Source organism: Ips typographus, linkage group LG3 (genome assembly GCF_016097725.1).
Source record: "Ips typographus isolate SLU linkage group LG3, UJ_Ityp_2.0, whole genome shotgun sequence".
NCBI classification, from domain to species: Eukaryota; Metazoa; Arthropoda; class Insecta; order Coleoptera; family Curculionidae; genus Ips; species Ips typographus.
The window spans coordinates 281862-297088 of NC_138424.1; the positions used below are offsets into that span (position 1 = coordinate 281862).

The 15227-nt window shown below is 36.5% G+C and overlaps 4 protein-coding genes across 8 annotated transcripts; 1 reads left to right on the forward strand and 3 right to left on the reverse strand.

Moving 5' to 3' along the window:
* Positions 1 to 160: 160 nt before the first annotated feature.
* On the reverse strand, positions 161 to 10590 carry LOC145727290 (uncharacterized). Of its 2 annotated transcripts, none has more exons than XM_081976826.1 (20): positions 10276 to 10586; positions 10131 to 10215; positions 9877 to 10078; positions 9615 to 9824; positions 9029 to 9153; positions 8809 to 8973; positions 8617 to 8755; positions 8411 to 8563; positions 8209 to 8349; positions 8006 to 8158; positions 7839 to 7951; positions 7650 to 7780; positions 6136 to 6211; positions 5752 to 6083; positions 5480 to 5693; positions 5341 to 5428; positions 5061 to 5290; positions 4844 to 5006; positions 3790 to 3974; positions 161 to 935 (listed from the first exon to the last, which is right to left on the reverse strand). In XM_081976826.1, exons 1-20 carry the CDS (start codon positions 10300 to 10302, stop codon positions 805 to 807), a joined length of 3063 nt encoding a protein of 1020 aa, XP_081832952.1. In that variant the 5' UTR covers positions 10303 to 10586; the 3' UTR covers positions 161 to 804. The 2 variants fall into 2 exon arrangements, with proteins under 2 accessions (XP_081832952.1, XP_081832950.1); XM_081976824.1 differs by lacking the exon at positions 161 to 935 and adding an exon at positions 2636 to 3729 and having other exon boundaries at positions 10276 to 10590.
* On the reverse strand, positions 1246 to 2531 carry LOC145727301 (SUN domain-containing protein 2-like). The gene has a single exon (XM_081976844.1). The coding sequence runs from the start codon at positions 2397 to 2399 to the stop codon at positions 1299 to 1301; it is 1101 nt and encodes a 366-aa protein (XP_081832970.1). The 5' UTR covers positions 2400 to 2531; the 3' UTR covers positions 1246 to 1298.
* Positions 10591 to 10675: 85 nt separating the features above from the next.
* Positions 10676 to 13156, forward strand: Mob3 (MOB kinase activator 3). 2 transcript variants are annotated; one of them, XM_081976857.1, is made up of 6 exons: positions 10676 to 10837; positions 10939 to 11089; positions 11145 to 11488; positions 11542 to 11734; positions 12475 to 12702; positions 12864 to 13156. In XM_081976857.1, the coding sequence occupies exons 1-4, from the start codon at positions 10796 to 10798 to the stop codon at positions 11662 to 11664; spliced, it is 660 nt and encodes a 219-aa protein (XP_081832983.1). In that variant the 5' UTR covers positions 10676 to 10795; the 3' UTR covers positions 11665 to 11734; positions 12475 to 12702; positions 12864 to 13156. The 2 variants fall into 2 exon arrangements, with proteins under 2 accessions (XP_081832983.1, XP_081832982.1); XM_081976856.1 differs by having other exon boundaries at positions 12475 to 13156.
* Positions 13145 to 15154, reverse strand: LOC145727307 (protein GUCD1). Of its 3 annotated transcripts, none has more exons than XM_081976855.1 (5): positions 14888 to 15154; positions 13891 to 14050; positions 13705 to 13831; positions 13357 to 13648; positions 13145 to 13275 (listed from the first exon to the last, which is right to left on the reverse strand). In XM_081976855.1, the coding sequence occupies exons 1-5, from the start codon at positions 14919 to 14921 to the stop codon at positions 13220 to 13222; spliced, it is 669 nt and encodes a 222-aa protein (XP_081832981.1). In that variant the 5' UTR covers positions 14922 to 15154; the 3' UTR covers positions 13145 to 13219. The 3 variants fall into 3 exon arrangements, with proteins under 3 accessions (XP_081832981.1, XP_081832979.1, XP_081832980.1); XM_081976853.1 differs by having other exon boundaries at positions 13145 to 13305; positions 14888 to 15082; XM_081976854.1 differs by lacking the exon at positions 14888 to 15154 and adding an exon at positions 14120 to 14298 and having other exon boundaries at positions 13145 to 13305.
* Positions 15155 to 15227: the final 73 nt, after the last annotated feature.

Sequence of the window (15227 nt, forward strand, 5' to 3'; positions counted from 1 at the left end):
GTATCCAAGTGTTAGACGCCACAAGGGGGCGCAAATCTGTAGCATAGGCAACTTTCCTTACACTAAACCAAAAAAAAAAGTTGAATTATTTAAAAATTAATAACGGATTGTGTTACCTACGTAGAATGGAACTTGATGTTAAGGATAATAAAACAGCCAGTACGAAGTAAAATGTTGATTCTAACAAATTAAGTAGAAAAAAAAAAAAGTGAGGACTAGGAAGAATAATGCGTACCTGTGTGCGTATTTGTAAATTGCCTCGCTTCAATTTAACAAAAACTTGCACGACCAATATAATAATAATAATTATATAATATATATAAGTACACTCGGATGTACTAAAACCACGACTAATATACAAATATCAATTATACAATAATATGGATTAATTGGTAAATCATAGTAATATATCTTGACAAGAAATTTAAGTAGAAAATGATTTTTTCAAACGCCTATAAAACTTTGCATTATTGCATGTGTTCTAGTATATTTATGGTGCAATTATTTACCTATTGCACTTAACAAAAATATCACACTTTTGTAATTCATTATTATTAGTGTCAAATGACCAGAGTACTACTATCCCTATAAGGTTGAAACTATAGATCAGTCTTAAAATTGAAATTCTGTAAATATTCGCTTCGCCCAATTGAGAAAAAAAAATTACAATTACCAATACACCTCGATCTCCCCTCACCCAGAACTTCGTTTAAAAAAGACACTGAAAAGTCGCGTTTAATTAGGCCTGCGACCGCAAGAAAACAGAAAACTCAACTTTGTAAACAAATTAAGTTTTGCCTTATGTTAATAAAACTCGTTATCACTGGAATAGTTGGGGTCCTCCTGCTTGAGATTATTCAACCCTGGTATGCCCGACATGGACAGTTGAAGGGCCAATTCCAATCTGTTGGCTAGTTGATCTGATGCATCATTTGCTGCAAAATTTTTAGTTTATGTTTGGGTGTATACCAAAATTAGAATAGTATCACAACATAACCAGTTATTTGTATAAAAATGAACTAAAATGGAACTAGTTTTGAAACTGAAATGAAATGAAAATTAAAAAATAAGTGTCAGCCCTGATATAAACAAAATAAAAGAGAGTATACATTGAATAATACAAATCGTTGCAAATACAACATCATTCCAATTTTGTTTGGTTTTCGATATGTTACTTCTTCTAAGCCATTATAAGCTGCATGTATTAAGCCACTAACTACATAGAACAAAACAACACAAACCTCATTCGGCTAATATAAAACATTTATTACAAATACGGTAAAAAATAAAATAAACTGTCATTTCCCCCTTAAACTTTTTTCCAATAAGCCATGTACGCGAAACCGATAAACACAGGTAAAATCGTCATTTCCATGATTCGTCAACACCCTCAACTCCACGTGACTGTAGACCCCATCTAAACGAGTTTCAACGGGAAAAGTCTGAACTAAAGGTCCGTCCACATTGTAGCTAAACTGTCCCAGAGACACTCTTCTGTCGTCATTAGCCGATCTGAGGCCCCAAACCGCAAAGTCTTTCGGTGCTGTTGTGATATCACCTGATGGTGATATGGTCTTGGAGATATGTTCCATGCTTACGGCATCGATTTTAGTGTGGCCTAGGAGTTTCACTATAACGCCCCCACTTGAACCTTTAAGCGCCCAACATTCTCCCGGTGCGGTACCTGTTTGTATCATAGCTCTAGGTCCGTGCATACCTTCGCACAACGATATACCCAAGAGGGAGCTTTTAGGTGGGCCATAGTTTTCGGTACCTGGGATTAGTTGCACAATCCTACCACCTGCAGATTCTAAAGCAAAATCAGTCCTTCCAGTTTTGTCCGTGTACATTTTGTTTATTTCGTGTTCGATTCGTTTTTTGATGGTTTGCTCAAAGTTGTGTTGGGTTTGCTTTAGCTCTTTCACCAGATTAGAAACTTCGCTCAATTGATACAAGGTGTCCAAACGGGCGTCCACAATATCGCTTATTCTCGAATTAATGGAGTCTACTTCTGATTTCACTGAGTTCAACCGCATTCGGACATCATTGACGTAAAAACCAACTACGGCTATTATGACGATTACAAAAGCCTTCCTCAAAAACTGAACACGACTACTTGGTGGGCAGGGATCCCGGTTAAAATCCATTCGATTAGCGTTAATCCTTTTAGGGTTGGAACTACCTAAAATACTGCTGGGTGAATCAAAATAATTTGATGTGGCTACAGAACTGCGACTTTCACAATCGTCATTATGGTCACCACTTCCGTCCGGTACGTAAGTTTGTACTGCTGATCTTGGGAGCAATTTTGCAACCGACCTAGTGTAGTAATTGTGAGTGGGGGTGTTAACAAACTGATTATTAAATAATGATGACTGTCTGTTGGGTTGAAGATCCATAATTGTCAATCAATGACAGTTTCCGTATCAATAAGGGCTGAGTTCTGAAATTATGGTAACAATCTTAAACTGGTTGTTGTTTTCGTAAAAACATTCCCTTAAAGGGGGGTCATACTTTAAACCAAGTTTAAGTTAAAAATGTTTCAGTCTGAACCACACTTAACTTGAACGCAGCTTACAATGAGTCAGTACATCTCTCTCTCTCTCAGAACTGTTACACAAAAAAAAAATAAACATTATACTAAATAATTATATTTATAGAACACAACAATTTGGGTAAATCAAGACACAGTGCAAGGCAAGTCAGTCTTTTTTCCTTTCTTTTTAGGTGTTAAGTCATCAAAATCATTCTCACTTACTTTTGGCTCAACGTTACAATTCTCATTAATTTCCTTGCAATTTTCAGTTTTATTCTCCAATTGGCTTGATACAGTGTCATCTGATGTTTCAACTGCATTCTCTGCTTGTTCATTTGCTGTTAAAGCTTCCACATCCACCTGTTCGGTTTGGCATGCTTTGGAACAAGTTTCTACCTGTTCCAAAAGTTGCAAATCTCTAGATCGTTGTTCTCTTTTATATTTCTTCAGCCTCTTGTACAACAATACAGTGTCGTCTCCTTGCAAACCATCTGACAGTGGCAGTATAATTTGGTTGGCTTTAAGTTGATCGTTATGGCGTTCTTTTATTAAATTGGCTTGGATTTCCTGATGAATTTCTTTCTCAAACTCCTTGAGAAAATTAAATTCCTGCTGACTTTCCTTTAAATTTCTAATTTCCTCACTGAATTTCTGTCTGACATTGTTACTAGCCTCTGATAACACTTTGGATAAAAACAAGCCCAGGTCGTTGTAAGGAGAATCAGCACGGTTGCGTCTGGTTTCCTGGAAACTTATAGTGGAGGTTACTCTTTTGCCGACCCTCAGATGGCTTTTTCGCATTTTTTTGTACTCGAGTAATTTGCGACAGTTTGGACACCAGTTGCGCAACTTTAAGCACTCACTGCAAGGTGTCTTCTTAAACCAGCTCTCGTTTCGACCTATATGCACTTCTTCCTCGGATTTATGAAGCTGTTTTCCTCTAACAGGGGGCTCCTTGATTCTCCAGTCGTCTTGTTTCCGCTCGAATAGTTCTTTAATGAAACAGTCGCTTGTCGTGTCAATTGTCACAGCTTTTTTGCTCTGTACAGCGGTTTCGGGAGTTAAAAAATATTTTTTCAGTTCAAACATGTCGGGATCACGCACTAAAACCACGGAGGTTTGTGTGTGTAAAGTTCGGGACAATTTAACGGGATCGGGAAATGAAGGAACAGTGAGCTTATTAATTTCCAAACCTGTGTAAGTGTAAAGCAAGTGTGTGCATTTTTTTGGTTAAGCTTGCGTTCAAAACTTACCTCGATTCAGAAAGTCCGGTAAAGTTTGCAGGATGAGAGCCAAACATTGGGCCACGCTGTAGCTGGGGGCACAACACAACGCTGGCGTTAATCCTTCATTGTCAACAGCCAGCACGTTGGCGCCTTTTCTCAGCAGTTCGCGCGTCACATCAACCAAACCATTACGGGCTGTTAAATGAAGTGGACTGAAAATTACCAAAAATATGATTATACTTTCGTATTAGAAAAAAAAAACATTTATTTCTTTAGGTTTTAAATAGCTCATAATACCTCATTAATGACGTGATTTTAGATATGAATTTTTTTACTACTTATTAGATCTTGGTCTTTAATAAACTAGATAACCGTACAGAGTCAGAAAACACATTCAACTGACTAGAAACCCAATTTGGATAATTGGGCAGTTACAGGCCTGAAACTCTCACTGGGGCTAGGAACTTGAACCGCAAAACCAGTGCCGTACTAGAAAATTTTGTGCTATAAACCCTAATTTTCGTTAAATTAAATAAATCAAAATTCTAATAATTACAATCTGATTTGAAGCTTGGAGAGTCCGAGAGCAAAGAAAAGCCATGTGAAGTTCCTGGGTATACTTGGTTTTAGTGACTAAGATTCTGTCGATGTCACCGAATAATAACAAGCCAATAAATACAGAAATTAGTACAAGAATTAGAATCATCCAATTCAGTACAAATCAACTGTATTTCAGAAAAATTCAAGTGTAATTCAGAATAGGGAGATGTAGTGCCTTGGAGTTTCAGCTTTGGTAATTTTATCCACAGATTTATTTTATGGAATTGCCTTTTTTCCGTATTGCTCCAGATGGTTTCTGAATTGCAGTTCCTTATTCTGAAATACGCTTGATATTTTCTTTGATCTCACGTGGCCTTTTCTGAACTACATTTGGAAATGGTGTAGTATAATGTGATCTAGCAGTACAAAAATAATCAGTTCTGAGCAAAGTTAAAAATTGTGTTTTGTGCATTTAACTTGTAGGGTTGTTCCTAATTATCTTCAACACTTCATTTCAAATAATACATTAAACAAAACTTACGTCTTCTTTTCGTTATTAGGCAGATCAACTAATTTGGCATCTTGACAACTTTCTAAAATAAATAAGGCAGTCTGGTGGTGCTTCTTAAGGCACGCCCAGTGTAAGGCAGTGTTGCCGTCTTTATCACAGGCTGATAAGTCTACGTTACAACTTAAAAGTGATTCTGAAACGGTTCAGAAATGTTGAACAGTTATAACATAAAGTTGACGAGACACACCGACTACGCTAGATTGGCCGTATTGCGCGGCAGCGATCAGAGGCGTGCGGCCCTCCTCGTCTGCCACCTGGGGATCGGCGCCGTGCTTAAGGAGAAGCTGCGCGCACTCTACGTGGCCGTGCAGTGCCGCTATATGCAGTGGCGTGCGTTGCTTCTCGTCTTTCAAATGAACTATCTGATTTCCGAATGTGGTGAGAAGGTGTTCAAGGCAAGCGTGGGAACCGGAAAAACTGTTAGGACCAGTTGAAATTAGCCCATTCTGTAAGACTATACAACTTACCAAGCGCAATGCACAGGAGAATAAGAATTCCCCTCCAACTCCTTGAAAATATCCTTGGATAACAGAAACTCCACACAATTGACGTGTCCTAATTGCAGTAAGAGTTAATTCAATAACAATTTTAAGATTTTTGACCTACCATGATAGCAAGCCCAGTGTAGGACGGTGCAATCCTGTTTATCTTTGCTTAGCACGTCAGCCGTTTCCATGTACTCCATAATCAGTTGTAGACAGTTTAAATGTCCGCAAGCGGCGGCCAAATGCAAAACAGTTTTGCCGTTAACATCACGTGCTTTTACTTCGGCATTGTTAGAGAGCAGCAATTGCACAACACTATGTTGTCCACTAACAACCTAGATAGTAATTAATAACCCAATAATAACCTAAAATCTAGTAATAATCCAAACTTACCGCCCGAAATAAGCACGAATGTTCATCAGTATCGACGATATTCGGATCGGCACCGCATTTAAGCAAAACTTGTACGCATTCGATGTGATTTCCCGAAACTGCCAGCATTAGAGCGGTACGTTGCTGTCTATCCACCATGTTGACCACCTGCTGGTCCTCGCAATTATGCAACAACAGCGTTAAACACTGAGAATGCCCGTTTTTGGCGCTGTAATGGACAGCGGTCATCAAATTGATACTGTCGCACATGGACACTTTGGCGCCGGCGCGTAACAGAAAATGCAAACACTGCACGTGTCCTTCTCTAGCCACCAAAATCAACGGGGTTATACCTAGACGTTTCTGTGTTATTATTTTCCGTTTAACAGTTCCGAAAGAACTTACCTTGATCATTGCATACGTTCACGTTGTTGCACTTGTTTAAAACTGCTTTCAAAACGTCTACGTTACCTAGTTTAGCCTACAAAGTTAAAGGCAAACATTAGTCCAGATCAAAAAAAGTATTCAGAGTAATTCAAATTCCACCCTCACCATTAGGATCTAGGAAACTATAAGAGATACAATAAAGTTTAAGTTGGGGCAAAGTTGCGCAATATAAAGCTCAACTAAATGCAGTTTTAAATGTCGATTTTCCGAAAATATCCAAAAAAAACTGAAAATTAGATTTTTTGTTTTTATTTATTTCTACCCTTATTTGAAGAAATATCTCAAAATTAAAAACATCTTTTATTGCCATTTTTTCCCAACTATTCAACTTTTTTTTTAGAGGCGCCATATTGGATTTTCAGCCGACCAAATAGTACGTTTTATTCCGATTTCAGTGATGATGACTTATGATTTGCTTCATAAATGACAAAATAAATCAATAAAAAATAATTTTACCTTAGTTGGCTTTGAGTTAATGAGAAGCTTTATGAAATGTCATTACTTAACAGCACTTGTCTAACAACATAATTCGGTCTGTACGATTTTATTAGAGCATAGTTAAAAATGTATCCACAACTATTTAAGTTAATCAGAAGAAGAGGTTTGTCAGCATTATCTCTAACAAACCGCTCGTTTAAGTTTCCAAGAGAATTTTTTTATAATGTTAAGTGCAAGTTTAAATAATTTAATCTTAGATTTTAAAGTTTTCACTGAATAAAGTTATGTGCGGCTGTTGTCTTACTGATTTACAGTTGGCTTGCTCTCATATTATTAACTTAATATTGTCACGCCCATGTTAGTGGTTAACACCCACGGTAACCAGCAAGGTTAGAATAATGAGGTGGCTGACGAATATAAAAGATGCAACGTAGCTCGACTAAATTACCTAACTCTAGAAGGGTCTTCCCCAGAGGGAGGTCACTGAATGATCTCGGGGTTAGTCTGAGTACGCCTCTGGTGTAACGTAAACGTGGAGTATTAGGTGACCAAATGCTACACCCGAGAATCAGCCGTAGCAAAGTAAATAGTGTGGGCAAGCAGCAAGAGTTGCCGTACCTACTTACCGCCCTTTGCTAGTACCGCAGCGTCTAAAAACCCAATATGACGCCCATAAGAAAAAAGAAAATTGATGACAAATATGAATCCATCATCGAATAGCTGAGAAAAAGTGGCAATGAGAAGATGCTTTTAGTTTTGAGATATCTCTTCAAATAAGGTTAGAAATAAATAAAAACAAAAAATCAATTTTTGACTTTGGACTAGTTAGAAAGTGAACATGTCAAAAGTTCCTGCCTGTAGCCCTTAAGCCACAGGAGACCGGAGGTTTTAAGTCTCTTTTTTTGATTTTCATACCGACACGACCACTCTATACAAAATAAAAAGCTGATTAAATTTACTAGTTTCACTCAGTCAGATTTTTCGATATCTTTTATAGTTTTCGAGATATTCGCTCTTAAACGTCTGCAATTTACCGCTAAATGTAGAGGTGTGACGTCAGGTGATCCGCCCTCCTTTTTAAAAACGGACTCTTCAGTGACGTTCAGTAGTAAATTGACACTATCCACATTTCCGCTGGCAATAGCGTAATGAAGAGCAGAAAAGCCTAAAAACAATCAACAAGGTTGTGTTAAAAAAATAATACGCACGGGTAATTGACTAACCGCGGACATCTTTGATTTTTGGATCAGCGCGATGATTTAACAAATACTCGACGCATCTGGCTTCCTGGTCGTAGGCGGCAGCCAAATGCAGCGGAGTACATCCCTCAATATCCCTGAGAATTTGTTTACTTTATTTACAAACAAACCAACATGTTAATCATACTTACTTGTCATTAATTGGACTGCCGATTCCTACCAAAGTAAAAACGCACTGAAAATGTCCTTGCGCGGCAGCATAATGCAAGGGTAACCTTTCAAAATTGTCTTTAATTTTGAAATCGGCACCGTTGCTAGTTAACAAGTCTAAACACTCGATCGATCTGCAACGCAAACTCTGATAATTTCAAAAACTAAAACCATCATTACTAACCCTTTATAAGCAGCGCAATGGGTTGGAGTCCTGCCACTGTCGTCTTTTTCATTCAAATTCACACCATTTTGCAGAAACTTTCTGCAGCATTCCACATAACCGGACAGACAGCACATATGCAAAGGAGTGCGCCCTTCATACCTATAGAAGCACAAAACACGGATATTTTGTCAGTCAGAAAGATTATCTGTATTATACTAACCCTTTTCTAGTAGGACTGGCTCCGCAACTTAGCAAAGTATTAGCCAAAATATCATGCCCATACTGGGCAGCTATATGCAAAGGGGTAGAACCATTTTTGTCGGCGCAATCAATTAGAGCGCCTTTATCGATTAAAGTCTTACTCCTGGTGAATCTACCAATATGAGAGTTTAAAAATTAAACTTTAACAAACACTATAAAACACACCTTCCGTGTATGGCGGTCATATGTAAAGGCGTACGCCCATCAGCACTACATTTATTCATATCCACACCTTTTTCTAAGAGGAAATTCAAACACTCGACCCCATGCACTGAGGCCGCGGCCAAATGTAAGGGAGTTTGGCCTGTAAAGACATTTAAACAATTTTAATAGAATAACACAAATGAAATGAGCCACCTCTAAAGTTGACAGCTTCCAGATTGGCACCGCCCAAAGCTAGTTCTTGGCAACACGCCAAATGGCCGTTAAGACAAGCGACGTGCAACGGAGTGTTGCCGTAAGCATTCTGAGCGTTTACGTCGGCATCCGCTCCAATTAGAAGTTTAGCAACAACATCAATTCCTGCAAGATGTCAAGCTTTGCATTTGTTTGAGCTTTAATGGGAAAAAAGTAGTACCATTAGCAGATGCTACATGTAAAGGTGTATACTGATTTCTGTCTTTAGCCTCAATCTCAGCCCCATAGGATAATAACAGTTCTATGGTGTCTAAGTGTCCCATTTGGACTGCACAGTGCAAAGGCCTGAAAAAGACACTAGGTGGTGGTTTCCACTTTTGATAGTATTATATTCTAGTTTTTGAGTTATAGCCAACTGTATAATTTAACAAACAGTCACTAGAACTAATTGTAAATAACAGTACTTCCTCACAGATAATTTTAAGTTGTATTTTCAGAAACTCCTCAAAGTGTTAATACTTAATAAGATAGTGTCAGTTATGACATCTACACTACTAAAACAGGATTCACTGTTGTATATTGATCTAGATTATCATGGTCTATTTGAATAAATATATCAATCAAAATAAAGGTGTATTTAACAGTAGCAGCCTAGAATTATTAATTGAAAATATTTATTGCATAAAAAACCATCAATAAACTGAATTAAACCTTAACTCAAAAAAAAAAAACAGACTTCTGTAATACTAAATAATAAATTATTCACATACAACAAAAGTTTATCAAAATTGGAAATCATAACTCACCTACAGTCTTTCTTATCACAAGCATTTACAATACAACCCTTGCTAATCAACAGCTCTGCCACAAAAGTATGTCCATTATAGGCAGCATGATGTAAGGCAGTTCGCCCAGATCTATCGGTCACATTCGGATTGGGAACAACGCTCAGAAGCCTCTCAACACAATTATAAGCATCATAAGCAGCTGCTATATGCAAAGGTGTTTGCCATAACCTTAAAAAACCACATTTTTGAGCAGAAACATGAAAAAAAGTGAATAACTGACCTGTCGCGAGCACAAACATCAGCTTGAAACTTTAACAACACTTCCACAGTGTCTTCAGAGTTAACAGCACAAGCTCTGTGAAGTGGGGTTACCCACTTGCAATCTTTAGCATTTACTCGAGCGCCGTGTTTTAGCAGGACATAAGCCATTTGAGATTCACCCTTGAACGCAGCCGCATGTAAGGGGGTGCGTTTTTCGCAGTCTGTAAGTTTATTATCTCAATTTGCTGATTTTGTTTAGATAACGCAACTTACCAGTGCAGTTAATATATTCTGGGTGTACCATCAAATCTTCTACTTCGGCTACCGACCCAGAAAAGATCGCCTGTATAATAAGGGGCTGGAAAACACACAAAGGGGGCTACAGGACTTAACCTCCAAATAACAGGGGGTTGATTACCTGATCTTCCAGTTGTAACATAACCATTTTTCAAAGAGTTGTGCGTAACGAGTTTAGTACAAAAATAGACCTAATTATCTCTATAGCATTATCCAGTAATTGAACTTTTTGAAATATGCCACTTTATTGCCAACTACCTTGCCCTTGGTGTTGTTTTGTTTTCCACATTTTTTTATTCAGTTTTTTTTTTCACATCTGACAGTTCTGACACATCCATTATGCTAATTAATTTGACAGACATCATCTCAGTTTAGAACTTGTCACGTGACTACTATTTGTGGAATGTATTAAACTTTCACCTGATCAATTTTGATGACAGCTGGTCACGTGCAGCAACTACAAAAGTAGGAGAAACGATCACATGATTACTCGATAATCAAACTAGTTTTACTAGACACGAGTGTCACTGTTAACGTCATCAGGTTTATTAACCTCAATTTTTAATTACAACCAAACAAAGTTCAGTGTTGTTTAAAAAAAAATTGTTATTACATAAATATAAGCGCGATAAACCGCAAGAATGTCTTTTAATGGATTCCTAGAATTCTTCCAGAAGGGAAAGGTAATTCGAAACACATACGCTGCTAGTGTAGTTAATAGTAAAAATAGTGATGCTGTTATTGTATGCATAAACAATAAATATTAAAATTTGTCTAATTTTAGACGTTCAGACCAAAAAAGAAATTTGCTCACGGTACCATAAGATATAGCCTACACAAACAGGCCCAAGCCAGTCTGAATTCAGGTATCAACTTGCGTTCGGCTGTCAAACTACCACAGGGTGAAGATCTAAATGATTGGATTGCTGTTCATGGTGAAAACAGCCCCAGTAAAAGCCCATCAGTCATATTAAAGCATTTCCATTGCAGTGGTGGATTTTTTCAATAGAATCAACTTGATTTATGGGACAATATGCGAGTTTTGTACAGAACAGTCTTGTCCAACTATGTCAGGGGGCTCCCGCTTTGAATACCTGTGGGCTGATGGTAAGAATTTCAAAAAACCCACACCTTTACCGGCTAGACAGTACATAAGTCACCTGATGGACTGGATTGAGGGCCAAATAAACAACCAAGCCCTATTCCCTTGTACCAGTGATATGCCTTTTCCAAAGAACTTTGCCTCACATTGTAGTAAAATACTGGCCAGGCTGCACAGAGTATTTGTACACGTTTATATACACCATTTTCAGAATGTGGTTGCCATATCTGCAGTAAGTAATCAAGGCAAACATGTTGAAGGTGATTTCAATTTGCATAATTTTAGGAAGCACATGTTAACACCTGTTATAAACACTTTTACTACTTTGTCACTGAATATAATCTAGTCAGCCAAAAGGAGCTGGAACCTTTACAAGAGATGGCATCCAAAATTTGTAAAGATCCTTAATTAAGATTATTGATTTTTAAGGGTGGGTTTGGTTTAGGTTTAAATAAGGTAAGTCACATCACTGCTCACATACAGTGCGTTTTTTTTAACGCGCAACATAGGATTTCACGTGTTAAATTTTTAAGCTCATGTTAGACCATGTTATTTTGGAACTACAAGTATAAAACTTGACGGGTGGCTATTTCGTATCCTGAAGCTTACGTAAATTTACCAATTCGGCCTAAAAAGTGTTCAAAAACTTGCAAAAAATCATCTTTTTTCGAAAAGGTTTTATCGTTTCATACTCCCTGTATGCATTGTTGTTCTTTGTTGTTTTTGATACTGGCACGGCAGGTAGCAGGTAAAATTTGGCGTAGAAAGTAAAACAGGGGATCATTAACTTTATATCAAGAAAGTTAAGAACAAAAGAAGTATTTTTATAAGTAAATTGTTCAAATTGACCTCCGTTTGAAGCCAAACAGTATATTCCAAACAAACATAAAATGCCCTTTTGACGTTCAAAAGATGTCGGGTCGTGATGCAGTCAAAATAAGTCACTTTACCTGCTACCTGCCCTGCCAGTATCAAAAACAACAAGGAACAACAATGCATACAGGGAGTGTGAAAGGATAAAATCTTTTCGAAAAAAAATGATATTTTTGCAGTTTTAAATCACTTTTTAGACCAAATTGGTAGACTTACTTAAGCTTCAGGGTACTAAAGACACACCCGTCAAGTTTTATACTTGTAGTTCCAAAATAACATGGTCTAACATGGGCTTAAAAATTTAACACGTAAAATCCTATGTTGCGCGTTAAAAAAAACGCACTGTATTGTAACATCAATAATTATTTACTGATTTTTAAGGGCAAAACAAACTCAATTTTGATTGTAGAGCTTTTTATACACATAATTTATATGACAAAATGTCAAAATTTGCTAGTCATTTACCAATTTTTTCTAATATGTATTTACTGATAGTGTTTCAAAAATACAAGTTTGTAAGGTAAAATATCATATAACAAAGCTACAATTTGTGGTTGCTGACCCTTTAAAGAGGTTTACTTATTAATATTTCAACTCATTTGTTCTCCTAATTTTTGAATTTGATTGAATTTTTTAATTAAAAACTTTGCAGCACTTTTCAAAACAGAGTGCTGCAAAGTTTACTTATAAACTATTTTCTGTTTACCAATCTTAATGTTTGTATATTTTCAAAGATTTTAAGAGAGAATTTCATTTATACCATTCAGGAAAAAGTATTCTTGCTTTTATTTTAGATCTGATTTGTTGATTTATGTTGTAAGTTGTGTACAGTTTTTTGTGTGTAATGTTATTGTTAAACAATATTAGTTTGTCTAATAATATTCCATTGTCGATGGCTTTAAAAGAAACCTGTAAACGTTTCTCTAAAAAAATATTAATTTAGTTTAAGCATTATTAAAAATACTCATTTCAAATATTACTAGAATGCAAATAAAGTACAAAAAAACACATCAAATCTGCAAAACAATACTGTTAGTTTTTTTCCTGCTAAAGAACACATCCGGTTGTTGAAATTTGTTAAGACATTCTTTCACTTATAAATAAAAATAACATCTTCGTCTGTCCCATAGCTTTTCCGAGCTTCTTCTAAAATAGACAAAGACATTTGGCATACATCTGTAACATCAACTAGTTTATTTGAGAGCTTAGCAATAAATAAAAACTTACGGTCGTCAAAAGATGGGTTCCTATAAAAGACTTTTTGCCTTTCAATGTCGTAACCGCACAATACAATATAGTGCCCTTGGTAAGTTGTGCGCCAGGGCAAACACTTTCTCAATTCATTTGAGATTTTATTTGATTTACATTTATCACAGCACAGAATTCTAGCGTTTGTCAACAGTATAATTGGACCATTCAGCAGTTGTTCTATTAGGCGAATAATCGATATTGACGCTTTATTAATAGAGATATTATGCTTTTTGGCTTCTTGGAATTTCAGATTTACACGGTTCTCATCCTGCAAAATGATTGTTATAAATTCTATGGTAACAAACATGAAAAAAATTGACCTACTTTAGTAAGGATGTGATTGTAAAAACTATTTCCCCTATACCCTTCATGTACACCAATTGTTATTGTATAGAACACATGGTCTACATTGTAGCGCTTAAGTAGATAACAAAGATCGATAGTCCAAGTGCTGCAAAAGATAAAACAATCTCCTGTTGTACTGGTATTTATCTATAATTTGTAACAAACCTTTTATGAAACCCTTCACTTTTACAGATTCTAGATAGATTTTTGGTTAAATGTTGTCTATGTTTGTCTGGTAAGACCATAAGGATGCAAGACACTCCACAATCCCAGTTTGACTTCTGTTTGCAGTGGTATAATCGGATGTGATGTTTTGGAGGAATATCTACAAAAAAAGTGTTTATTTTTAACTTTTTCCTGTTTTACTCACTGTTATAAACTGATTGTCACTCACCACCTGTAAATCCTACTTTTCTTTTCATTCTGTTTTTTTATTAATTACTATTATTAATTTTGACTTTTTACACACTGCGTGTCAGGACATACCGCAACCGAATGAGATTACGTTGGTCTTATCGGCACTGAATTTATAGGGAAAGATAAGTGTAAATCGTGTCAAAAGGAGTTTACGCTTGCATTGTATATTCATTTACCTTGCGGTTAAATCTAGTGATAAAAGGCCTATTATCGCTTTTCGCGATTATTATGAACAATATGCGGTTACTCATATATTTTGTTAATCAGCCAATCTCGTTAACTGATTCCACTAAAAGCCACACAATTGAATTTTATGCTTACTTGGTAGTAATATAAGTTATGTGGTTTCGAATGTAAACACAGTTTAGCATAAAAAATATCTCAATGCCAAAAGATGGGAAAAGTATTCGTTTATATGTTTTGAGCCCTAACATTAGACTGAAATCCACATGTGCAGCATTTTGGTGACCAATCACAAAAACCACGACCAGTGTTACAATTTAAGCAAATGCTGCACATATGGGTTTGTGTGTGACAATCATCTGATTAATTATAATATACAAGTTCCATACGTTGCAATCCCTATAAAGTCCGGCCAGAATACAGTAAAAACAAACTTTTATAAAATGCTCTGATAACGTACTTGAACCATGAACACTTAAGTAATTTGATTAGATGCATTTGCTTGACCTTTCTGATAACCTAAATACAAAGTACTTACCATGCACAAATCAAAATTGCTTACCTTTTCTGGTTCCAACACCACCTTCAATATCCATGTTCAGGAAAACGCACGTGTTTCCACCTACTACCACGCGTTTACCAAACTATCAATACCGATAGAGTTAATAAACAATTCGAATTTAAATATATCTGACCCCGATCCCCGCGCTATTTCTGCAAGATTCGGCGTCGAACTGAACACAAACGTGCACACGCGTTTCTTCCGTTTAAAAATAAAAAAATAAAGAGAATCGCGCGTGTTTGCGTTAACCCTGAATCCCTTTGTGGGAAAATAAAAAAATGTAGTGGACGGTCAAGCACCTTGACTTCGAGTCGGTTTGAAATTACAAAGCGACCGATTC

Coding starts and splice junctions, on each gene's coding strand:
- LOC145727290 (XM_081976824.1), bottom strand. CDS start 10,302: ATGGTTATGTTACAACTGGAAGATCAG. Junction 5,429..5,479: donor ACACTGGGCTTGCTATCATG/GTAGGTCAAAAA, acceptor TACTGCAATTAG/GACACGTCAATTGTGTGGAG. Junction 3,975..4,843: donor CCTAATAACGAAAAGAAGAC/GTAAGTTTTGTT, acceptor GGTAATTTTCAG/TCCACTTCATTTAACAGCCC.
- LOC145727307 (XM_081976853.1), bottom strand. CDS start 14,921: ATGGATATTGAAGGTGGTGTTGGAACCAGAAAAG. Junction 14,051..14,887: donor TGGTGTTGGAACCAGAAAAG/GTAAGCAATTTT, acceptor CTTTTTTTGTAG/ATATTCCTCCAAAACATCAC. Junction 13,832..13,890: donor AGTGAAGGGTTTCATAAAAG/GTTTGTTACAAA, acceptor TATCTTTTGCAG/CACTTGGACTATCGATCTTT.
- LOC145727301 (XM_081976844.1), bottom strand. CDS start 2,399: ATGGATCTTCAACCCAACAGACAGTCATCATTATTTAATAATCAGTTT.
- Mob3 (XM_081976856.1), top strand. CDS start 10,796: ATGTCTTTTAATGGATTCCTAGAATTCTTCCAGAAGGGAAAG. Junction 10,838..10,938: donor AATTCTTCCAGAAGGGAAAG/GTAATTCGAAAC, acceptor GTCTAATTTTAG/ACGTTCAGACCAAAAAAGAA. Junction 11,489..11,541: donor ATGTGGTTGCCATATCTGCA/GTAAGTAATCAA, acceptor GCATAATTTTAG/GAAGCACATGTTAACACCTG.